At 35.7% G+C, this 26,944-nt stretch overlaps 2 protein-coding genes and 1 pseudogene across 2 annotated transcripts; all 3 read left to right on the top strand.

Moving 5' to 3' along the window:
• Positions 1-8,810: 8,810 nt before the first annotated feature.
• LOC113922360 (olfactory receptor 6C3-like) lies at positions 8,811-9,749 on the top strand. The gene has a single exon (XM_035729251.1). It carries the CDS (start codon positions 8,811-8,813, stop codon positions 9,747-9,749), a length of 939 nt encoding a protein of 312 aa, XP_035585144.1.
• A 6,544-nt stretch (positions 9,750-16,293) lies between these two features.
• On the top strand, positions 16,294-17,232 carry LOC113922024 (olfactory receptor 6C1). The gene has a single exon (XM_027593719.1). It carries the CDS (start codon positions 16,294-16,296, stop codon positions 17,230-17,232), a length of 939 nt encoding a protein of 312 aa, XP_027449520.1.
• A 5,317-nt stretch (positions 17,233-22,549) lies between these two features.
• LOC118357353 lies at positions 22,550-26,662 on the top strand (annotated as a pseudogene).
• The last annotated feature ends 282 nt before the right edge of the window (positions 26,663-26,944 follow it).

Here is a 26,944-nt window from a genome sequence, read left to right as displayed (position 1 = left end):
ACTCTCAGTTCTATTCTTTTGAGCTGTTGTTCAATTGCTATGCCTGTATCATACTGTCTTTATCACTGTACCTATATATTAAGTTTTGAAATTGGAAAGCATGACTCTTTCAACTTTCTTCCTCTTTTTCAATATTGTTTTGGCTATTATGGGGTCTTAAAAGTTCATATGAATTTTAGGATCAAATTGCTCATTTACGCAAAAAGAACAGCTGAAAATTTAATAAGGATTACTTTGAATCTGTGGATTAGTTTGGGAACCATTACCATCTTAATTCAATATCAGGTCTATTCTCCAATACATAGGTTGTATTTATTTATTTAGGACTTCTTTAATCATTTTTTAATTTTCTTATTTTCTTGGTACAATGTTGCACTTCCTTGGTTAAATTTACATAAAATAACTCCCACAACTGAACAATAAAAAAAACAAAGACTCAACAAAATATATGCAAAGGGGCTTAAAGATGATATACAAACAGGCAAAAAGCACATGAAAAGAACTCAAGAACAGTAGTATTTAGGAAAATGTAAGTAAAAACCACAATGACGTACCACTTTACAGCCAGAAAGACAGTTATAATATGTATGTGTATGTGTGTCTGCCTCTGTGTGTGTGTGTGTGTGTGTACATATATGTTGGTTATATATATCACAAAAAATAACAAGTGCTATTGTACAGAGAAACAGGTGATGATGTACAGAATGTGAAACCTTCATACGCTGCTGTTGGGTATGTAAAATGTGCAGCCACTTGGAAAAGTTAAGCAGCTTAGCAAGAATGTAAATATAGAGTTACCATATAACCCAGAAATTCTACTTCTAGGAATTAAAAAGATATGTTCACACAAAAACTTCAACACACATATTCATAGATGCATCATGCATAAGAGCCCAAAAGTAGATCGAACCCAAGTAACCTTCAAGTGATGAATGGATAAACAAAATGTGGTACAGGTATATTTTGTTTATTTTCATTTTGTTGTGCTTTGCTTTGTTGCACTTTTCATATACTGCATTACCTACAAGTTGAAGGTTTATGACAATCCTGCAACAAGCCAGTTTATTGGTGCCATATTTCCAACAGCATTTGCTCATCTCTATCACATTGTGGTAATTCTCACAATATTTCAAGCTTTTTCATCATTATTATATTTTTATGGTGGTGTGTGATCATGATCTTTGATGTTACTATTGTAATCCTTTTAGAACACCATAAACACTGCCCATATAAGACAGCAACTCTAATCAGTAAAAGGTGAGTGTGTTCTGACTGCTCCACTGACCAGCTGTTCCCCCTCCCCTCTCCCTCTCTTCTGGCCTCTCTATTCCCTGACACACACACCAATATTGAAATTGGGCTAAATAATGACCTAAAGTGGCCTGTAAGTGTTCAAGTGAAAGAAAGAATCACGTTTCTCACTTTAAATCAAATGCTAGAAATGATTAAGCTTAATGAGGAAGTCATGTCAAAAGGATAGACCAAAATCCGGTTCTCTTGCACCAGTTAGCCAAGTTGTGAATACAAAGAAAAAGTTCTTGGGTGTGCCTGAATGGTCAGTTGCTCAAGTGTCCAACTCTTGGTTTCAGCTCAGGTCTTGACCTTGTGGTCATGGGATCCAGCCCTGTGACCTGCTCTCAGCTCAGTGTGGGGCCTGCTTCAGATTCTCTCTCTGTCTCCCTCTTGCTCTCTCTCTCTCTGTCTCTCTAACATATAAATAAATTATCTTTACAAACAAAAAAAAAAGCAAAGAAAAAGCTCTTGAAGGAAATTAAATGTGCTATTCCAATGAACACATGAGTGATAAGAAAATGAAGCAGCCTTATTGCTGATGGAGAGCATGTTTTAGGGTCTGGATAGAAGATCAAACCAACCACAATATTCCCTTAAGCCAAAGCCTAACTCAGAGCAAGGCCCTAATTCTCTTCCATTCTATGAAGCCTAAGAGAGGTGAGGACAGAAAAAAGTCTGAAGCAAGCAGAGATTGCTTCACGAGGTTTAAGGAAAGAAGCCAACTCCATAACACAAAAGTACAAGGTGAAGCTGCAAGGACTGATGTTGTAGCTGAAGTGAATTATCCAGAAGATCTAGCTAAAGTAAATAACAAATGTGGCTACACTAAACAACATATTTTCAATATAGATGAAAAAGACTTATAGAGGATAAAGATGACATCCTGGACTTCTACAGCTAGAGAAGAATAGCCAATGCCTGGCTTCAAAGCTTCAAAGGCTAGGCTGACTCTCTTGTTAAGGCTAAGGCAGCTAGTGACTCTAAATTGAAGCCAATGCTCATTGACCATTCTGGAAGTCCTAGGCCTAAGAATTAGACTAACACTACTCTGTCTGTGCTCTATAAATGGAGTAACAAAGCTTGGATGACAGCACCTCTGTTTACAACATGGTTTACTAAATATTTTAAGCTCACTGTTGAGACCTACTGCTCAGTAAAAGATGCCTTTCAAAATATTGCTGCTCATTGACAATACACCTGACCAATCAAGAGCTCTGATGGAGATATACAACATGATTAATATTGTTTTCATGACTGCTAATACCACCATTCTATAGCCCATGGATGAAGGGGTAATTCTGACTTTCAAGACTTATAATTTAAGAAATACATTTCATAATGCTAGAGATGCCATGGATACTGATTTCTCTAATGGATCTGGGTAAAGAAAATAGAAAATTTTCTGGAAATTCTAGATGCCATTAAGAACATTTGTGATGCATAGGAAGGGGTTGAAAAGTATCAACTTGAACAGGAGTTTGGAAGAAGTTGATTGCAACATACAGTATTTATAAATATTATCAATTATTGTTCTGTGTAGAAATAATTTGACCAGACTTTGGTCAAAATCACTTATACCAATGATAGTGTCACTTGGAAGAAATTCAAGGTATGATTTATTTATTTCTGTGTTTGGGGATCTTTCCATATTTTAAACCACCTATAAATTAAAAATTCCTGATACATTCTAGTTGTGTCAATGTAAACAAGTATATTAAGTATACCTTACACAAAAGCAAATGCAATCATTTTAATCCAAAAAATTTGGACAATAATTGACAAAGCATATATAGAATATCTTCATCATACTTAACAATTTCCTTGGCCTCTTCAGAGCCATTCCCTCTAGTCTCCATGTCTGCTATTGGATTCAGATATTCACAGATGTCTTTTGGCCACATAAATTACTTTTGCTTTTTCTGGAATTTCCTATAAAAGAAATCACAAATTGTGAATGTTGAAGTCTGGATTCTCTTGTTCAGCCATATTTTGGAGATTCACCCATTTTATTGTGTGCATCCTTAAGGTCTTTCCTTTTTGCTAATGCAATTTGGCCAAATCTAAATTTAGCATATTTGACTTAGCAAATTTAGAATCTCTGGCATCCTTTTGTCTTAGTCACCTTTCCCTCCCCACTTCCCACAAGTTGGTGTTCTTTTTCTCTGAGGAATCTCTCCACAAAACTGAATCATTTGCTTTGATCAATGTAATAATCAAGTACACACCATATTCTGAAATGCCAGTCCCTAAAAGCCTGTAGCCTCCCATAATGTCCTTCTGAAGTAAGTGTCTGCCAAAGGAAAAATAATTGGGTGCAGGGGGGTTATTCCCCTATGCCTTGGTGACTCAACTCCTCGATTCCCATTCTCCATGGCAGTTGGAATTATGGAATTACAGGAATTGTCTTTAGAGGAAAGTAAGAAGGATACATGAAGAGGAACACCATTCACCATTTTGTTGCTCTTTTTGGCATCTCATCCCAACTGCTAATTAACATCTTCTGCTCTCCTTTTTGATGCAGCATGTTGCACGACTCAACCTACTTTTCTCCTTTGTGCTCACAGCTCACTTGATATTTTGGGGGTTATACCCACAAAGAGTTGCTGTGGAGTAGTACACTGTCTTACCTCCTGTCTTTGCTAACGTCTCATGAAACAACATGTTTGGTTTAAGGCTATACTGCCAGTTATATATGGAATCACAAAACGTAATTATAAGAAACCATAAATTTGCAAATTCTTACAGCATGGATCCTATATCGTTCAGCGTTCTGGTGAAGGTAGGATTTCTGTAAGCACTCTGGAAAGAAAGGAGATATTGGAGGAATTATAGCTTTTAAAAATAATGAAAGAGATAGCTATGGAAGGAAAAGTTTGAATACCAGAGAGAATGTTGAAGAAACTAACACCAAAGATCTCATGTTGAAGTCCTATGAGAATGCTTCAAGAAAGCTTAATGGGAAATCATAGTGACTCTCAGTTATTTCTGAGAAAGTATCTACCAATAGTCTTAGCAATAAAGTTGGTAGTTTTCAAATACTTTTGAAAATCTACCATGAATCTAGCTTGCACACACCATCCTGGCTACAAACTGGAGAACAGGATCCTCTGCTTCCCTTCCAACTTCCAAATTTTGCACCAAGTCCTCTCACTGACAAATCATAAACTAGAAAAATACAGGGAGGAGAACTCTCAGAAATAACATCCCAGTTTCTCCACAGCACTGAGAACAACTGAGAAAGTATTATGTGATGTTGCGTTGGCAACAGTTCAATGCAGATACTTTGAAAATAACCAAGATGAGTCTCAGAAATTGCAATTAGTGCTCTTTTCACTGGCTCTGCCCAAAGTGTGATATCAGTGTTGGGAGCAACTTAGAAGAGAGGAGATGCCGGGCCCCAGGGTGGCTCAGTCTGTTAAGCATCCAAATCTTGGTTTTAGCTCAGGTCATGTTCCAATGGGTCCTGAGATTGATCCCCATGGAATCTGCTTTCAGTGGGAAGACTGCTTGAAGATTCTCCCCCTCTGGCCCTCACCTGACTCATGCTCCTTCTCACTCTCTAAAAATAAATAAAGTAATCTTTTAAAAAAAGAAAGACATGAGATTTATTTTGCATTTTCTTGTTCAATTTACCCCCACTATATAGTACACTATTTCAAGATCACATTCCAGTTATGGAATGAATGAGTCACAGGAATAAAACATACAGCATTAGGAATATAGTCAATACTATTGCGATAGCATTCTATGGTAACAGATCATAGCTACACTTGTGGAGAACATAGCATAATATATAAACTTGTAAATTCATTATGTTTTCCACCTGATGTAACTAATGTACTAATGTAACTAATAGTCGTGTGTCAGTTATACTCAATATAAACAAACAAACAAACAAATAAATTAGCATTGATGAATGATTAGAAGTGAATTGAGATGCCAAAGAAACCACTTCCGGCAAGGAAAAGAACATATGTGAGAGTGAATAACTTTCATTCGTGATTTCACTTAATCTTTACAATATCCTATGAGTTAAGAGTACTAGCCTTCTCATTTTATGAATAGAGAAATTGATAAAAAGGTTGAATAGATTTTGAAAGTTTGCAAAGTTATTGGGTCTCTTTAGCCTCAAAATCTGGGAATTTTTATCTGGTCTTTATGACAATTCATTATGTGAATTGTGGCTTCATTTTTGTCTCTCTGTTTATAAAACGTGGAAATGATTTCTAACATCTGTGATGGCTAGGATGCAATGAAAAGGGCTCATTCTTGTCTGTAGGAAGGAAATCTTGAAGTATCTATCAAAATGTGATACTCATATATATTTTATTCTAGTAGTTGCATATATGCAAATGAATGCATAAAAATGGACTTAACATTTTAGCTAATGATATGAAATTGGTAGCAAGCTAATTTCCTGAATCTTAAAAAATAATGAAATTATTAAATTATTAGAAGTTTCCTCTGGTATTCTATGAATTTGTTTTAAAAGGATGAGTCCCAGCTTTATAAGTTAACAAGGAATGATACCCATTACACATTGTTAACTGAAAAAAAGAAAAATTGCCAAATATTTTCTATAGTAAAATTGCATTACTGTATTAAAAGATTTGCTCTCTGATTGTGTGAACATGACTGTGTTTGTGAATGAAATTTCTGATAGAATATACTATAAATATTTAATACTGGTTAATTTGAAGATGTGAGGGGAAATGGAGGATCAGTTAGAAACATAAGGGCCAATCTATTTGTCATTATATACCATTGATTTGATGATTGATTCTCTGACACTTACTTCTCATGGCATTAAGTCTATATAATGCTTAACATTAAAAAATTAAAAACTGAGTTTCAAATACCCTTCTGATTTTTAAAAATATTGCAGTTCTTTCCTGATTCATTCATTCTTCTTTGTGCTGGTAAGGATGTATAAATGAATAAAACCTGAGTGCTACCCTCAATGAAGGGTTGGAGCTCAGCTCTGTATTTAATGAACCCTAAAGGAATTGAGAATAAATTATCTCCTGAGTGAAGACCCAGTGCCATGGGCATACTAGAAAAATTAAATACAGCCAAGGGGAAACTAGGTTGATTGGTTTTACACTAGTAGGTACACTTCTGCTTTTATCTCACTATATTGTTTTGCTCCTGGAAGAAGTACATCATGACATCACTATACCTCTTAGGCCCATCTCTCCTGCATCAGGCCTTTCTTTATTCTGGCCTCTCATTCATTTATACACTGACTAGAGAAGGTAAATATGTTCTATCTTTGGATAGTATTCAATCCTCATCTTATCCAGAGAGCTTTGAAATGGCTTACCTTTCAGTCATGAAGCAGTAGTCCCTAGAAATTTACTTTAAAAACTCTCAGGGTTACAATTAGTACCTTTTTAAAATTTAGGTTAGAATAATGTTTATGTTTATATGGAAAGATAAAAGAGATAAAGAGAAATTCTTTTACTTATAGGAAAGGATGTAGAAAACTTGTATGCAATCAAGGCTGCATTTTCCCTGTGTGAGAGGCTTTTACATAAGAGAGGAAGGGTGAACTCCTGACAAAAAGTCCCCAGAAATAGCTTATGAAGGCATTGCCTCTCACATTTTAAGCAATTTTAAAAATCTGGCATTATATTTCTGTCTGGAATCATTAGACATATCAGAAAGTAAGTATGTTCTGTATTTGTCAATAAATATACTTTTATCTTTCTCCCATTCAAAAGGTTATTTTTGGAATACATTGCAATGATCCCCAAATTATCACTTTAACATATTTACTATTTTTAATTTTATATTTTAATATTTTAGTTTGTTCAAAATATAGTAACAGTCTCTGCCTTTTGATATGCCAATTTTGCTGAAATGTGTCTATTTCTAAAGGAAGACAATGCTGATCATCAGAAAAAAAATTAAAAAAGGAAAGTAAGGCACAATACAACTTTGACACTTGTCACTTATTCACTTGTCCAGTTCATGCTATAAGAAGAAGAATAACAAATATTATTGAGAACTTACAGCACAAATAAAAAGCTGGTTGCCAAGATAAAGAGAGAACAACACAGGTAAAAACCATATAGACCACAGTTTAGCAATTTGTAGTTTCTCTAAAGTAAATCTTAGAATTTTCTTTATTCTACTTACTTTGGCTTCTAGAAAGAAGATAATGAGATATATTGGCATTAAAAAACTCCTTTATGAATTCCTTCTTGTTCTCAAACAAGTTTAAGAGTGAAAAGACCAAGTGAATATAGTTAAAAAACAAAGTTGATTGTTAATTCACAAAAAGAACATAAAAATGATATAAATGGATCAATATGTAGTAGGAACTATATTATTGACATAGGTCTATCCATGTGAGTATTAATTAATATCTCTGGTTTCACTTTTTTTCCCATAAGTTAAGACCTTTACTTTTATTTACAACCAAGGTAATTCTACTTCTATATTTCTGTGATTAGAAACACATTTAAAAAGTACCATGAGAGACAAGGGACTCTGAAAAACAAACTGAGGGTTCTAGAGGGGAGAGGGGTGGGGGGATGGGTTAGCCTGGTGATGAGTATTAAAGAGGGCACGTTCTGCGTGGAGCACTGGGTGTTATGCACAAACAATGAATCATGGAACACTACATCAAAAACTAATGATGTAATGTATGGTGATTAACATAACAATAAAAAATTTAAAAAAAAAAAAATTTAAAGAAAAAAGTATATAAAAAAAGAAACAAAACACGTTTATTTCTATGGAGCACAACATTTGAAAGAATGCATCTTAAGAATAAAGTAATTATAGCTATTATTAAGCTCTGGATTTGTGATTGGGTCTTCAATTTCCATCAAAGCCTTGCAAAACAATGAAGTTTTTTAATGGCCTCACAATTAAAACTCAAAATTAGGTATGTCACTCCTAAAAGCACACAATCTTGGAAACTGGAACACGGTGTCTCAATATGTAAATCTAAATATAATTACTAAATGTTGCAGAAAAACAATTAAGATATATATTGCATATATAGACAATTTGGTTACAGGTACAGGTGTTGTGTAAAGGCACTCATGAGAGAATTTTTAACATAGACGTGAATACAGTTTTCCTTATCAAGAGAGAATGTATAAAATATTTCTGCTTTAATGGAATTGAGGGCATATTGCAAAGATGCACAGGGAAATTTCCACTGCTTCATTTCACTGGAACTAAAAATCAACCTTTAGATCTTTAAATCTTCAATTCCTATTCACATACTCTTTCTTTCTGTTTTGTTTCTCAACAGTAGATTTTTCTTTTTTTTTTTTAATTTTCTTTAAGATTTTATTTATTTATTTGAGACAGAGAGAGAGAGAGCACAAATGGGGAGGAACGTCAGAGGGAGAAGCAGATTCCTCGCTGAGCAGGGAGACTGATGCGGGGCTCCATCCAGTCCTGGGATCAGGACCTGAGCCAAAGGCAGACGCTTAACCAACTGAGCCACCCAGGTGCCCCTCAACAGTAGATTTTTCCTAAATAAAATAAAAAGCAGCATGAGAAACCACACAATGATTACAGAGTTTGTTCTCTTGGGCATCTCAGACGACCCACAGCTTCAGGTTGTAACCTTTATCTTTTTATTTATGGCTTATGTATTAAGTGTCACTGGAAACCTAACCATCATCATCCTCACCTGGATAGACTGTCATCTCAAGACTCCTATGTATTACTTCCTGCAGAATTTCTCCTTCTTAGAAATTACATTCACCAGTGTTACTATCCCCAGATTTTTGGGGGCAATCATTACGAATGTCAAGACCATTTCCTATAACAATTGCTTAGCTCAACTATTTTTCTTCATCCTCACGGGTGTTTCTGAATTTTTTCTTCTCACTGCCATGTCTTTTGATCGTTATGTTGCCATCTGCAAGCCTCTTCATTACACCACCATCATGAACAAAAAAATCTGCACCCTGCTTGTCTTTGGGTCCTGGCTAGGAGGATTTCTTACCATTTTCCCACCACTCATGCTCATCCTCCAGCTAGATTTCTGTGCTTCCAATGTAATTGATCATTTCTCTTGTGACTATTTCCCCATTTTACAACTCTCATGCTCAGATACAGGGCTTTTAGAGATGATTGGTTTTTACTTTGCTTTTGTCACTCTGCTCTTCACTTTGGCATTAGTGATTCTTTCCTACCTGTACATCCTTAGCACCATCTTGAGAATTCCATCTGCTAGTCAGAGGAAAAAGGCTTTCTCCACATGTTCCTCTCACTTGATTGTCATTTCCATCTCTTATGGGAGCTGTATATTCATGTATGTCAAGCCTTCAGCAAAAGAAAGAGCATCACTGACCAAAGGAGTAGCTATTCTCAACACCTCGATTGCCCCCATGTTGAACCCTTTTATTTATACCCTGAGGAACCAGCAGGTAAAACAAGCTTTCAAAAACTTGCTTCAGAAAGTACTGTTTTCTAGAAACAAATGAAAGGATGAATGGATGAAAACATGAATGGATAGCACTGTGAAGATCCAATAAAGGACAAATAAAATTTCAACTTCTACAGTATCCTCCAATATCCATCTCACAGATACTTGCAATGCTGTGTTCATTTCTTTAAGCTTTCTTTTAAACCGAAAGTAACTCTGTCGTGTCTTTCTTTCAAACCATCTATAGATTCCATTTCCTCATTGATTTACAATACCAAATAGAACATTAATGGCTATAAAACAAAAATCATTTTCCTGATTGTTCCAAATAATAAAAATGCTTTTTAGTGTAAAGACTTGAGTAAACACTCTTTTCATGGATTTATTCTTAAATCTTATGTTGTTACTAATATCACATTTTCCCTCTTTTTCTTACATTTTCTTTCATAAAGCTATAAAAAGTATGAAATGAATTATTTAACAACCATATTTTGTGCACACTAGCTGCATATCTGTCCAGTTCTTCCCACTCAATTGGATGTTTATTTTACTGCTTATAAATTAATTAAAAGTCATACATCTTTTGCTTTCTAGTTATGCTTAGGGCTTGTATTATGTCTTTTTTATGTACTACCCTTGTTTAACTGTATTATTATTATTTTTAAAGATTTTATTTACTTATTTGAGAGAGAGATCATGAGCAGGAGGAAGGGGAGGGTCATAGGGGGAAGGACAAGCAGACTCCCCACTGAGTGGGGAGCCTGATGTGGGGCTCAATTCCAGGACCCTGAGATCATGACCTGAACTGAAGTCGGATGCTTAACCAACTGAGCCACCAGGCACCCCATATCTGTATTATTTGTTTAAATATGTAACAGATGAAGATATCAGCAGTCACCATTATACCTATGCTACATGAGTGTTTGATAGGAACTTCATAAATAATAATCTCTCTTCTATAAAGAACAATTATTCTGTGCCATATGCTCAAACATGTATGTCCTAAATAATATGGTGTTTAATCTTCACAGCTATATGGCAACATAGACTAATTATCCCTGTTACAGGTGTGCAAAGTGATGCTTGGAAAGATTGAGTAATTTGCCTGAGGTCTTGAGGCATAACAACCAATGTGATAACCTAGTTTGAAAAACAAATCAGAGACAAAAGTTTGTGTTTATTTCATGCGTATTTAAAACTGTGTGAACCTGAAAATACTATAACTTTTACTTAGGACCCGCACAATTTTATTGGCATTTTACACTCACATTATATCATTTGGGCATGATTATATTATTATAGTCTAGTCAGGGAAGGTACTAATTCCTAATATACTTTACATATAAATTAGAATTTTATTTTATTTTAAGATTTTATTTATTTATTTGAGAGAAAGAATGAGAGAGAGAGAGAGCAATGAGTGGGTGAGGGGCAGAGGGAGAACGAGGCTTTCCCGCTCCGTGGAGCAAGAGAGCCAGATGCCGGGCTTGATCCCAGGACCCAGGGATCATAACCTGAGCTGAAAGCAGACGCTTAACCAACTAATCCACCCGGGTACCCCTAAATTAGAATTTTAATCAATCAAAACAAGAAACTCTTCAACGTCCACTGCTGGTGAGCAATGGAGTGAGGAGAAAATGTATAAAGTATTAGTAGTAATACCAAATATTCTTACTGGAAGGCAGATGAAAAATATGTAGTAAAGAATGAATTTAGTACTATGCAGTAGACTATCAGTTTTTAAAAACTGGCATGGGTTAAATATGCATTCAGTAGAGATATGCATTAGGAACTAGATTTTGGCTGTTAATCTCTGAAAAATAATATCAAGGGAAATAAACTTTACCTAGTGTGGTTGTTTGCTTGCTCTTTTTTTTTTTTTCTGTCTCATTGGACACTGTCCCCCAAGCTTCCTTTTCAAATTCAATATTAATGTGTATGATGTTTTATATTCCTTAGTGTTTTCTGCATAGTCCTATTCTGGCAATTTCGATTCACTGAATTATTCCCAGTGAGCCAGCAGCAGAGAGAATAGATAAAACAATAAGTAGCTTATGCTACATAAAATCTATGTAGAAACCATACCAGACAGTTTTAAATGCCTTCTGATATTTTTTTCTTCTTCATATGTTTGCTCCTTTCTCACTTTCTGTACTCAAAGAAATATATTCCCTCTAGATAAAATGGAAAATTTAAGACAAAGACATTAGCAGTAGAAAGTAAAATGGTTCACTGAGAGGAAATGTGTCAGGAATGCTGGGTTTCCCTGGATTACAACAATGACAACTGCTAATATTTTTTTATGTTCCAGCCATTCTGCGTTAGTGAACCTGTATGAAAATCAGAGGTAAGTCAGACATAGAAGACAATGGAGTCTCCCAAACTGTATCATTGCTTCATTACTTATCAGCTCAAATTTTAATCAGATTAAATAGGGTTATTGGAGTTTTATTTTGCAACTGGATATAGATGTCCGTATGTTTTGTTTCATTATCTCAATTTATTTACTCTCTATTAAATGAAAAGCAGGAAATTACCATCTCTGTGCCTGTGTTTCTAATTGAATATAGGCTAGGTAGTACTTTCTTTAAGAGAATAGACTTTAATCTTAGGTAGTCCCTGGTTACATTATACACTTGTTAACTATATGAATATATCTAAGGTATAAAACCAAACTGACCCTAGCTCTTCATTTGGGAATAAAGATAAAGTTCCATAGGTGAGTCGTGAAGGCTAAATGAGATAGAATATATAAATCCTTAGTATGTCATTGGAATAAATAATGCCTTTCTTTAATCACAGTTACTATGAATAATCTGCCCAAAGTTAGAAATCAATTCCAACTAAAAGAAGATAAATAAACCAGCTTTTCTTAAAGCATAGGGTCACATGGTTTATACAGCACTTTCATTTATATTATTTCAATTAATTCCCAGAACGTCCTTGAAATTTCATGTCCATGGTAAACAGAGAAAACTGATGCTTAAGGAAATTAAGTACCATTCAAAATCACAAATCCATTAAGCTGCCCATTTGTATTTTTCACCCATGTTTCTCTAACAGCAAAGCCCATATACTTTCTGCAGTAGCAGTTTACCTTAGAGTGTCATAAGTAAGAAATTAATAGTATTTTGATACCATGCTCTTTTATGAGTTTATGTACTTTTCCTTTTTTCTTTCATTATTGATGACTAAATAAAGAACAGAACAGTGATGTTTTCAGAATGAAACCTTGAAGGTATTTTGTGGCCATCTTATTTAACAAATATGAAGTATTATTGTTAACTTTCATTTTGAATAGCTCAAAGAGTATGTGTCAGGGGTTCTTAGAAGGAATTCTTGACTTTGACAAAATGAATGGAAGATAATTTAAGGTAAACCTAAACCATGTTCTTCCAGGGGAAATATGGACCTGCATTCAGAAATAAAAAGATGGGCTAAATGCTTAGAGACATCCTTCATACTCTGCATGAGTACATCCTTGGGATGGCTTCAGGCTTGAGGAATCATATGCACTTTGTTAAACACTGAGGTCTTTTCTCCCCAAAGGCTACTGAATGAATGAATGAATAACATCCATCAGGCTTAACTGATGTTGGTAAATGAATACAGTCCATTGAATTTTCATTAACATTTTTACGTAAATAGTATAGTATACCTCCCTCAAGTCTTTGATATTGGATCATCTTTTCTGACAGTTTCTTTTTTTTTTTAAGATTTTATTTATTTATTTGACAGAGAGAGACAGTGAGAGCAGGAACACAAGCAGGGGGAGTGGGAGAGGGAGAAGCAGGCTTCCCGCTGAGCGGGGAGCCCGATGTGGGACTCGACCCCAGGACCCCAGGATCATGTCCTGAGCTGAAGGCAGACGCTTAACGACTGAGCCACCCAGGCACCCTCTGACAGTTTCTTTAAGTATGTTCTCTGGTCCTACAAAATTGACCTATCAGTACTCATTTTCAGTGATGTTCACATGAACCTTCCTTATCTATTAATACCTTCTTTCATTGCTCTTCATACATTCCCTCAAAGGTTTAATCAATAACCAAAATATGTAAGTCAGTCATGGTTTGATTTTACAGAACAGTCTTAAAATTGATAGGAAATCTAAGAGGAAAAGAGAATATGCAAAAAAATTGAAATAAGGGTAAAAATACAGTGCAATGGCACATTATTACCTATGGAAGAGTAATACTATACTTTTTTTAAACTGGATCTCCAATGCCAATAAAATAGTGCAGAAATTTCAATCTTGAGATTTAAACCAAATATTGTCTATTTCTTGAGCATGTATTTTGAGAAGAAGCTGAGCAGAATAAAGTTAATTAAAAGAATGAATGCTAAAGAAATTTAATAAAATTAATTTTAAAATGTTTTATGAAGTTTTTTTAGTTGTATATCAAAAAACTTTGGCTTCTTTTATATGTCCTTTGTCATAATTTACTCAATATGGGGAATTTAGGCCCAATGAATATATTGAAAAGTAGTTAAATGAAGAAAACACATCTTGCAAAACAAAAGATACAACCCACATACTATGCAGCCAAGAATTGGGCATATAATAGAGAACTTCATCTGATGGGTATTTGTGATGCAAGAACAAACTCAAAATGAATGAATGAATTGATTAAACAAGTGTTTATTTTAAGCCTCCTGAATTAATTAAACAAGTGTTTATTTTAAGCCTCTTATGACTCTTCCAGGCACTGGACTGTGTTGCAAAGGCTTTGAAGGTCAGACTCTGTCCTAACTTTCAGATATGCACAGAGTAGTGGAGGAATTCACAGGAGATTTCAGCACAGATGTGTGGTGGGCTAGGAAGAATCAGTCGAAGATTTTTATGGGACTCAAAAAAGGGTATTAAACCTAGTGTTGTGGGAATACATAAGAAGGTGATTTGGGGTGTCATTGAAATCTGCTACCCACGAGGCTACTTACATACACATTTTTCTATTTAAGGCAATTTTCACAATCATTGTAGCAAGGTTACTCTTACTAAGGAGGAACAGAGAAACAAAATGGATATTGGTAGCCTTTGGTAGCAATGTTGAGGTGCTACAAATATCTAACATGCCTCAAATGTGGTGACCATCCTAGCTGAATGAGAGCAGTGAATTGTTGAGGGACAGGAGGCAGGGGAGAGGTCACCACATTCACAAAGTGGAAAAACAAAGCTAAGATTCATTTGCCTAGAGACTCCCAGATACTGTACAACCAGATGATTCCATCTCACTTTTTTGTTGTTATTATTGTTCCTATGTGATTTTCTTGCTGTTACTTTATTCATTACTATTACTTTTAGACAAAGCTTTTAATACAGGACACCATCTTAATCCCAAAGGTTTTCACCAAGGGATTTCTCCATTGAGCGATCCTTATATAGCTTTTTTAAAATGCTAAGCATTTTTCTAAATGCTTCACATATTAATTCATTTAATACTCACAATAACTTTGTAAGAAAGGACTGTATACAGAAGAATAAACTGTGTTTATAGAAGAAACACAGACTACATAGTTTCAGACCTAATAAGTGGCTTGGATTCAAGCCTAGACATCCTCACTCTTCCTTATGGAAATAACTATGGTAATATCATTTAATATTTTTTTAAAAAAAGAGAAATTAAAACTTACTACTTTAAAACCACATACAAGTAAAAAAATTAAACTATTTACCTGAGTTTTCTTGGGGAATATTTAACTAACTCTTTAACTGAGGGAAATTCTTCAATAATAATAGTAATAATTGTTATTTTAAATAGAAAGAGAAGTCATTTGTACAGGAATACAAGTCATAATAATTACATATAGGCTGAAACGTCATAAACTATGGCCAGGGATTCAGGTAGGATCAAACACAGTTCTAAGCTCTCCAGCTTAAATTATTTCTTGCCTCTTTCTCCCCTTCATCTCTAAAATCAAAGGTTGTTGGTGGCAATGACTCTAGTATATCTGACCCATGAGGTAATAGGAGGAGTTGAAAAAACTGAGTGTTAGCAAAAGTTGATCGATGGCTAATCACTCACACATCATTAAAAACTAACCCATTGTTAGTTGCAACTTCTTGACTCTAGTATATCTGACCCATGAGGTAATAGGAGGAGTTGAAAAAACTGAGTGTTAGCAAAAGTTGATCGATGGCTAATCACTCACACATCATTAAAAAATACAGGATCTTTCCCATTTCTGAGGATTCTCAATGTAATTAAGCTTTAACTTACAGAGAATGGGAAACTAGTAAACAATTGGAGCAAGAGCACAAAGGTGATCTTCACTGGGAAGAAACCTCATGCACACATCTTTGAAAGTTAACACGTGTTATTTAGAGTCAGAAAAGTCTGGGAAAAATCCCTGCTCTAGCCCTGCAAGCTCTGTGATATTGAATGTTTTCAAACTTGCCATAACTGGAGATTTCACCTGTAGAAGAGAGGAAATTAAGGGATTATTGTTCTTATCAGTTAACATAAATTCTCGCCTATAGATGAAAACACATAGTATTTCAGCCAAATTCTGGCTCCACACCTTTGCTAATCCTCTCTTCGAGTTTGTTCCTTGTGTTTTCTCCTAGAGGTCTGGCAGGAGAACAACAAATAAGGGATTGAAGAATGAGAAACCACACAGAGCTAACAGAGTTTATCCTCCTGGGATTGTCAGATGATCCACAGCTTCAGGGCGTGATCTTTGTCTTTCTGCTCATCACCTACATGCTCAGCATCATGGGGAATCTGACCATTATCATCCTTACCCTGCTGGATTCCCACCTCCAGACCCCCATGTATTTCTTCCTCAGAAATTTCTCCTTGCTAGAGGTTTCATTCACGACTGTCAGTATACCCAAGTTCCTGGGCACCCTGATTACAGGAGATAAAACTATTTCTTTTGATGATTGCATTGCTCAGTTATTTTTTTTCATTCTGTTGGGAGTCACTGAATTTTACCTCCTGGCTGCCATGTCCTATGACCGTTACATTGCCATCTGCAAACCTCTGCATTACATGACCATCATGACTCCTAGAGTCTGCATACTCCTTGTCTTCTCTTCATGGTTGATTTCATTCTTAATCATATTCCCCGCACTCATGTTGCTCTTAAACCTTAATTACTGTAGGTCTAATATTATTGACCATTTCACCTGTGATTATTTTCCCCTGCTGCAACTTTCTTGCTCAGACACAAAATTCCTAGACATAATGGGGTTTTCCTGTGCTGTGTTTACTTTAATGTTCACCTTGGCATTAATAATTCTGTCCTACATATATATCATCAGAACAATTTTGAGAATTCCTTCTGCTAGTCAGAGGACAAAGGCCTTTTCCACTTGTTCATCCCACATGATTGTCATCTCCATCTCCTATGGCAGCTGCATTTTTATGTATATTAAACCCTCAGCAAAAGACAGAGTGTCTCTGAGCAAGGGAGTTGCTGTGCTAAACACCTCAGTAGCCCCCATGCTGAACCCCTTTATTTACAGCCTAAGGAACCAGCAAGTCAAGCGAGCCTTCATGGACAGGGCAAGGAAGATTGTATTTTTCTCAAGCAAATGAAATGCTGAGGTGTCACGAATTAGACACTCACAATGCCAGGCAATTTAAAATATACAAACATGAAATTTGAACAACTTCTTCAAATTACAGTGGCCTTCCTGTCAACCTTATTCATTACTTCTTTCTAACAGCTTATAAGCACATTTAATATATTTCCCATTCAATTGAAATAACTTCATATGCCCTTCTGGTTCCCGTTCTTCTGAACCCATTGTTAGTTGCAACTTCTTGAACAATAATTATCATAATTCAGAAAGTTGTACTTTGATATTTTTTAATTTTTTATTGTTATGTTAATCACCATATATTACATCATTAGCTTTTGATGTAGTTTTCCATGATTCATTGTACTTTGATTTTTGTCTAGGAAAACAGTTATCACCCAGAATGGAGGAGACATTGTATAAATATTGATGTGATATTTTTCTTATTCTACACAGACAATATAATTTTGTGATTTTCAATGATCTTTGTCAGAAATCCCTTCACCATCTTATAGTTCCTCTAGGAAAAAAAATTCTTCAAATGCCATATGATTTTTTGAAAGATGTGAATGCTTTCATTTAAAAACCAAGAAACATTGCTCACTTAATAGAATATGTCCATATAATTTACCTATTGCTAAAAAAAAGCATAGATCTTTTAGAACATAAATAGACCTCCATATTTCCAAATCCCATAATGACTCAGTAGATACAGATAGACATACAGGGTAGATACCTGCATACATACATACATGCATACATACATATACACATACTGTAGAAAATAGTAAAGAAATAGCTGTTTTAAATGTGTAGGATAAGTTCACTTTCTCTAATTCCATGGAGTGTAACCTCTGCTTTCTGACTACAATGGAATATATATATATAGTTCCTTCTCTAGTTTTGGACTAGTTTGAAACTGGGCATGTATCTAAATTATTTAATGCCTAAACAGCAAAATCATTTAAGTTTGGTAGAAAGTAAAAACTTCATAATAGAGCAAAATTTTCCATTTCATATAAAATTACAATTTCACTTGTTAAAATACTCTTCCACTCATTCAACTTAAGATATTAAGTGCCTAAAGTATTTTGGATGTGTGTGTGTGTGTGTGTGCATGTGTATGTATGTATGTGTGTGTGTGTGAGAAAGTACAAGAAGATTACAGATATAACAAAGTATTCTAAATAATATGAACCATTTTTTAGTAACCGAAAATATACTATAATCCTAATTAGTGTTGCACCATTCCTAATGATCTCTATGCAGTATATTCAACTGAGATATACAGCACAGGAGTTATTGAGAAAAAAACAAAGTAAGTGATAGAAAATTGAAGGGGACTTGAAATGTAAGAGAAAACTTATGAATGGTTTCTCAGTTTCATCCTATCTGAGGTATAATTGATATGTTAAAGAAGACAAATAGTTGACAAACAGGGTTTTTATAACCTCTCAACATATACTTCCCCATTGGCAAATCAGGTGTCAGAAAATCTACATATGTAATGCACCACATATGTAATGTACAATGTTCTATAGGTACTATAGGGATGAAAATGAATCTGTCAAGCACATACTGTAATTAGTCATCAATAAATAGTAGTGATTTTTATTAATATTGGTCTCTATAGCCAACTGCCATGGTTGTGAATAAATACAAATTGTATTTTCCCCCTCCCTTCCTTTATGCTCCTGTTTTGTTTCTTAAATTCCACATATGAGTGAAATCTTATGATAATTGTCTTTCTCTGATTGACCTGTTTTGCTTAGCATAGTATTCTCTAGTTCCATCCACATCATTGCAAATGACAAGATTGCAATTTTTTGATCGCTGAGTATTATTCCATAGTATTTATGTACCACATCTTCTTTACCCAGTGATGTGTTGATGGATATCTGAGCTCTTAACATAGTTTGGCTATTGTGGACATTGCTGCTATAAACATTGGAATGAGGAGCCCCTTCAGATCACTACATTTGTATCTTTGGGGTAAATGCATAGTAGTACAATTGCTAGGTTTAGGGTAGATCTATTTTTCACTTTTTGAGGAACCTCCATACTGTTTTCCAGAGTGGTTACACCAGCTTGCATTCCCACCAACAGTGTAGGAGGGTTCCCCTTTCTCCACAACCTCACCAACAACTGTCCTTCCCAAGTGGTTAATTTTAGCCATTCTGACCGGTATAAATGGTATCGTATTGTGGTTTTCATTTGTATTTTCCTGATGGCAAGTGATGTTGAGCATTTTTTCATGTGTCGGTTGGCCATTTGGATGTCTTCTTTGGAGAAGTATCTGTTCATGTCTTCTTCCCATTTCTTAATTGGATTATTTGTTCTTTGGGTGTTGAATTTGGTAAGTTCTTTATAGATTTTGGATACTAGCCCTTTATCTGATATGTCATTTGCAAATATCTTCTCCCATTTGGTCGGTTGTCTTTTGGTTTTGTTGACTGTTTACTTTGCTGTGCAAAAGCTTTTTATCTTGATGAAGTCCCAATAGTTCATTTTTGCCTTTTTTTCCCTTGCCTTTGAAGATGTGTCTAGCAAGAAGTTGCTGTGGCCAAGGTCACAGAGGTAGCTGCCTATGTTCTCCTCTAGGATTTTGATGGATTCCTGTCTCACATTTAGATCTTTCATCCATTTTAAGTCTATGTTTGTGTATGGTATAAGGAAACGGTCCAATTTCATTCTTCTGCATGTGGCTGTCCAATTTTCCCAACACCATTTGCTAAAGAGACTGTCTTTTTGTCACTGGATATTCTTTCCTACTTTGTTGAAGATTAGTTGACCATAGAGTTGAGGGTCGATTGCTGGGCTCTCTATTCTGTTCCATTGATCTATATGTCTGTTTTTGTGCCAGTACTATATTGTCTTGATGATTACAGCTTTGTAATAGAGCTTGAAGTCCGGGATTGTGATGCCACCAGCTTTGTTATTCTTTTTCAACATTCCTTTGGCTATTCAGGGACTTTTTTTGTTCCATACAAATTTTAGGATTATTTGTTCCAGCTCTGTGAAAAAAGTGGATGGTATTTTGATAGGGATTACATTGAATGTGTAGATTGCTCTAGGTAGCATAGACATTTTAACAATGTTTGTTCTTCCACTCCATGAGCACAGAGCATTTTTCCATATCTTTGTGTCTTCCTCAATTTCTTTCATGAGTGTTCTATAGTTCTCTGAGTACAGATCCTTTGACTATTTGGTTAGGTTTATTCCTCTGTATCTTATGGTTCTTGGTGCAATGGTAAATGGGATTGCTTCCTTCATTTCCCTTTCTTCTGTCTCATTGTTGGTGTACAGAAATGCAACTGACTTCTGTGCATTGATTTTATATCCTGCCACTTTGCTGAATTCTTGTTTGAGTTCTAGTAATTTGGGGGTGGAGTCTTTTGGGTTTTCCACATAGAATATCATGTCACCTTCGAAGAGTGAGAGTTTGATTTCTTCTTTGCTGATTCAGATGCCCTTTATTTCTTTCTGTTGTCTGATTACTGAAGCTAGTACTTCTAGTACTATGTTGAACAACAGTGGTGAGAGTGGACATTCCTGCCATGTTCCTGATCCTAGGAGAATAGCTCTCAGTTTTTCCCCATTGAGAATGATATTTGTCTGGGCTTTTCATATATGGCTTTTATGATATTGAGATATGTTCCCTCTATCACTACACTGTGAAGAGTTTTAATCAAGAAAGGATGCTGTACTTTGTCAAATGCTTTTTCTGTATCTATTGAGAGGATCATATAGTTCTTGTACTTTCTTTTATTAATATAGTGTATCATGGTGATTGATTTATGGATGTTGAACCACCCTTGCAGCCAAGGAATAAATCTCACTTGGTCATGGTGATTTATCCTTTTAATGTACTGTTGGATTATTCTGGCAGATCCTATTGGTTGGATCCTAATGTACTGTTGGATCTTGGTGAGAGTTATTGCATCCAGATTCATCAGGGATATTTGTCTGTAATTCTCTTTTTGGTCTTTACTTTTGGGATTGAGGTAATGCTGGCCTCATAGAAAGAGTTTGGAAGTTTCCCTTCCATTTTGATCTTTTGAAACAGGTTCAGTAGAATAGGTATTAATTCTTCTTTAAATGTTTGGTAGAATTCCCCTGGGAAGCCATGTGGACCTAAACTCTTGTTTTTTGGGAGATTTTTGATTATTGCTTCAGTTTCCTTGCTGGTTATGGGTCTGTTCATGTTTTCTGTTTCTACCTGTTTCAGTTTGGGTAGTTTATACATTTCTAGGAATGCATCCATTTCTTTCAGGTTGCCTAATTTGTTGGAATAGAGTTGCTCATAAAATGTTCTTATAATTGTTTGTATTTCTTCAGTGTTGGTTGTGATCTCTCCTCTTCCATTCATGATTTTATTTATTTGGGTCCTTTCTCTTTTCTTTTGATAAGGCGCAACAGGGGTTTATCAATCTTATTAATTTCTTTCAAAGAACCAGCTCCTAGTTCCGTTGATCTGTTCTACTCTTCTTTTGGTTTCTATTTCATTGATTTCTGTTGTAATCTTTATTAATTCTCTTCTTCTCCTGGTTTAGGCTTTATTTGTTGTTCTTCCCCAGCTCCTTTAGGTGAAGGTTCAGTTGTATATTTGAGACCTTTCTTGTTTTTTGAAAAGGTTTGTATTGCTATATACTTTTTTCTTAGGACTGCCTTTGCTGCATCCCAAAGGTTTTGAACAGTTGTGTTTTCATTTTCATTAGTTTCCACAAATTTTTGAATTCTTTAATTTCTTGGTTGACCCATTCATTCTTTAGTAGGATGCTCTTTAGCCTCCATGTATTTGAGTTCTTTCCAAATTTCCCCTTGTGATTGAGTTAAAGTTTCAAAGCATTGTGGTCTGAAAATATGTAGGGAATGATCCCAATTTTTGGTACTGGTTGAGACCTGATTTGTGACCCAGTATGTGGTCTATTCTGGAGAATGTTCCATGTGCACTTGAGAAGAATGTGTATTCTGTTGCTTTAGGATGGAATGCTTTAAATATATCTGTGAAGTCCACCTGGTCCAGTGTGTCATTCAAAGCCCTTGTTTCCTTGTTGATCTTCTGCTAGATGATCTGTCCATTGTAGTGAGTGGGGTGTTAAAATCCCCTAATATTATTGTATTATTATCCATATGTTTCTTTACTTTGGTTATTAATTGGTTTATATACTTGGCAGATCCCATGTTTGGGGCAAAATATTTACAACTGTTAGATCTTCTTGTTGGATAGACCCTTTAAGTATGATATGATGTCCTTCCTCATCTCTTATTACAGTCTTTGAATTAAAATCTAATTTATCAGTTATAAGGATTGCTATCCCAGCTTTCTTTTGATGTCCAATAGCATGATAAATGGTTTTCCACCCCCTCGCTTTCAATCTGGAGGTGTCTTTGAGTCTAAAATGAGTCTCTTGCAGACAGCATATCTATGGGTCTTGATTTTTTATCCAATCTGATATCCTGTGTCTTTTGATTGGGGCATTTAGCCCATTTACATTTTGAGTAACTATTGAAAGATATGAAATCAGTGCCATTGTAATAAAGTCACTGTTTCTGAATATTGTCTCTGTTCCTTTCTTGTCTGTGTTACTTTTGGGCTCTCTCTTTGCTTATCGGATCCCCTTTAATATGTCTTCCAGGTCTGTTTAGTGATCGCAAATTCTTTTAGTTTCCATTTGTCCTTGAAGATTTTCTCTCTCCTATTTTGAATGACATCCTTGTTGGAAAAAGTATTCTTGGCTGCATATTTTTCTCATTTAGCACCCTAAATACATCATGCCAGTCTTTCTGGCCTGCCAGGTCTCTGCGGATAGGTCTTCTGCCAGTCTAATGTTTCTATCTTTGTAGGTTATGGACCTCTTGTCCCAAGCTGCTTTCAGGATTTTCTCTTTGTCTCTGAGATTTGCAGGTTTCACTATTTTATGTTGAGGTGTGGACCTATTTTTATTGATTTTGAGGGGGGTTCTCTGTGCCTCCTGGACTTGAATGCCTGTTTCCTTCTCCAGAATAAAGAAGTTCTCTGCTATACTTTGCTCCAATATACATTCTGCCCCCTCTCTTCGTTTCTTCTGGGATCCCAATTATTCTATTATTGTTTCACTTATGGTACCACTTAGCTCTCGAATTCTCCCCTCATGATTTAGTAGTTGTTTATCTCTCTTTTTCAGCTTCTTTATTCTCCATCATTTGGTCTTCTACATTACTATTTCTTCTGTTCATTTATCCTAGCAGTTAAAGTCTCCATTTTATTCCATCTCATTAATAGCTTTCTTTATTTCAGCTTGATTATATTTTAGCTCTTTTATTTATCCAGAATGGGATTCTCTGTGTCTTCTATGCTTTTTTCTTTTTCTTTTTTTTTTAAGATTTTATTTATTTATTTGACAGAGAGAGATAGCGAGAGCAGGAACACAAGCAGGGGGAGTGGGAGAGGGAGAAGGGTGAGCAGGGAGCCCAATATGGGGCTCGATCCCAGGACCCTGGGATCATGACCCGAGCTGAAGTCAGTCGCTTAATGACTGAGCCACCCAGGCGCCCCTATGCTTTTTTCAAGCTCAGCTAGTATCTATATAGTCATTATTGTGAACTCTATTTCTGACATCTTACTTATATCTATACTAATTATGTCCCTGCCACTTGTTCTCTTTTTTGAGGTGAGTTTTCCTGTTGAGATAACAAAATACTAAAATGGCAACAACAACCCCAGAGAAATATACACTAAACAAATCAGAAGAGACTCAAAACTGAAAAAAAAATGAAATAATAAAAAATTTTAAATAAAAAATTAAAAAACAAACAAACAAACAACAACAAAAAGAAGAAAATTTAATCAGACAGGTGAACAGAACAGAGCAAAACACTGGGTCCTGTGCGTATTTTAGTCTTGTTTATTAGAAAACTAGATTCTAAAATTGTAAAGAAAGAAAAACATATATGTAGAAAAATAAAATTAAATACATTGAAAGGATAGATTGTAATTATAAAAATGAAAATTTAAAGACAAAAAAAGAAGCAATATAAACAAACAGGTGAACAAAACAGAGCTATACACTATATCCTGAGTGTATTTTTGTCTGTTAGAATAAACTACATTCTAAAATAGTAAGGAAAGAAAAATTATATATACAAAAATAAAATTAAATACAATAAAAGGATAGAATCTATATGTAAAATTGAAAATTTAAAAAGATTTTTTAAAAAACTTGTTAAATAAAAAATTGGTTGAAAAGGGAAGGAGAGAAAAAAATTAAAATTGAAAGACTAAAGAGCTATGGGGGAAAGAAAACATAAATTCTATATACTGTTTTCCCCTAGCACTGGAGTTTTGCAGTTCTCTATGATCTGTAAACTTGATCTTACCCAGATGTTCTTGCTGATCTTCTGGGGAGGAGGGACCTGTTGCACTGATTCTCTGGTGTCTTTGCCCCAGTCTCAACTGCAGGGCCCTTGCCAGGGGCCAGGTTAAGTAATCTGCTCTGGATTCCTCTATGTGGCTTTTGTTTTCTGAACACTTTCCCTGCTGATCTAGAGGATGAGAATGAAAATGGCAGCCTCTCTGTCTCCAGCCCAGAGCTGAAAGCACAGGGCCCCACTCCTCAGTGTGTCCTAAAGGAAAAGCAGTCAATCACTCCTGTCTCCCTGGTATCCATCCATGCTGACCCAGCCCTTGACTGAGCATTTCTATCTCTGACACACGCTCCTGTTTTGAGTCTCCAAATCCTGCAGAGTCCTGCAGCTCGTACACACACAGTCTTTCTGGGGGAGGAAGGCAGATCTCACCTCAGTTCTGCCACTTCCTGGGCCCCTGCTTGGAGAGCAGTTGGTGACTATGCTGCAGTTCATGGTATAAAAGCAACCCCAAGCTGACAGCCCACTCCTGCACTTGCTGATTGCAGCCAGCTTCCCTGCTCCAATGCCTGGGAACTCTGCCTCAGTCAAGCACCCCAGGTCTTCCTGTGACACCAGAGACACTGAGACCACACTGTCCCACCTAGGATTTTTCCCCATATCACCACCTGAGTACCTTTCAGGCAGGGACATCCCTCAATGGGGCAAACTTCTACAAGTTCTGAACTTGTGCTCTGCTTCTATATCGCTTTCCAATAGCCAGCTGACAACGACTCCTTCCCCCTGTGGTTTATCTTCCCATAGATCGCCTCAGATTCACTTCTCTGCACCTCCTACCTTGCAGAAATCGGCCACTTTTCTATTTGCAGAGTTGCAGCTATTCTTTTCTTAGATCTCCGATTGAGTTCACAGGTGTTCAGAATGATTTAATAGCTATCTAGCTCAATTCTTGGGACCAGACACAACTAAGGTCACCTACTCCTCCACCATCTTGGGCTATCTACAATACAGTACTGTTAACTGTAGGCAAAATGTAGTGCAGAAAACAATGTTCATCTTCAACAACTTCAGAACTTCAGAATTATTTAACTTATTTATTATACAGAACTGAACTCCTACCAGCTAACAGCAATTCCCCATTGCCTACCCTGCTCCATCCTAAGGCAGCCACTTTTCTACTCCCCATTTCCATGAGTTAGACTAATTTTAACTCCTCATATAATTGGAATTATGCAATTTTTGGTCTTCTGTGACTGACTTATTTCACTTAACCTAAAGTCCCCCAAATTCATCAATGCTGTCACATATCTTCAAAAAAAGAAAAAGGAGAGAGAGGGAAATGAACAACCACACAATGATCAGAGTTTGTCCTGCTGAGCCTTTCTGATTATACTGATCTTCTGGTTTTGATTTTACCTTTTTTATTTATCACATACATATTATGTGTCACTGGCAACCTGGTTATCATTACTCTAGCCTTGGTAGACTTTCATCTAAAGATGCCAATGTGTTTCTTAGCTAAAACTTCTCTTAGAAATCTCATTTACAAATGTATATATTCATAGCTTTCTGGGGACAATCATCACCAAGGATAAAATTGTTTCTCATAACAATTGTATAGTCCAACAATTTTTCCATATTTTCATGGAGGTCAATGAATTTCCCATTCTAATTGCCAGGTCCCTTGACCACTCTTTTGCCACTCTTAATGACCCCTTCATTACACCACTATCATAAACAAGAAATTATGCATCTTGTTTGTGCTCTATGCATGGGTGGGCAGGTTCCTCACCATATCCCCATGCCTTATGCTTCTGCTCCAGCTGGATATGTGTATCCACTGTCACGGATAACTCTGCCTGTGCCTATCTTTTGCTTGTACAACTATCTTCTCAGATATATGGTTCCAAAGAGTAATTGGTTTTTACTTTGTTTGGGTTACTTTGTACTTTGGCATTTGTGATTTTGTCCTAATATACATCATATCTGCCAGTGAGAGAAAAAAGTTTTACTCCACTTATATTTCTCACATGATTGGCATTTCCATTTCCATATATGCTAATTACTCAGCAGGGGGGAAGAAAGACTTCACTGAATAAAGTAGCTATTCTCAATAATTCTGTTGCCCCATGTTGAACTCCTTCATTTACCCCCTAAGGAACCAGAAAGGCATAAACCTTCAAAGGTTTGGTCCTTAAAGTATTATCTCATACAAAGAAATCAAAGTTCTGATTAGTATGAACTAACATTATCATGAAGATTTAACAAGAGAAAAATGAAATTTTAAACTTCTAATCTGCTGTCTTCCTACATCCATGTCACAGCTACAGGAAATGTTGAGCTCATTTGCTAAACATTTTTATATCATGAAAGTGGCTGAG

The sequence above is a fragment of the Zalophus californianus genome, chromosome 9 (assembly GCF_009762305.2).
Source record: "Zalophus californianus isolate mZalCal1 chromosome 9, mZalCal1.pri.v2, whole genome shotgun sequence".
NCBI lineage: Eukaryota > Metazoa > Chordata > Mammalia > Carnivora > Otariidae > Zalophus > Zalophus californianus.
This window is presented reverse-complemented; position numbering and strand designations above follow the sequence as displayed.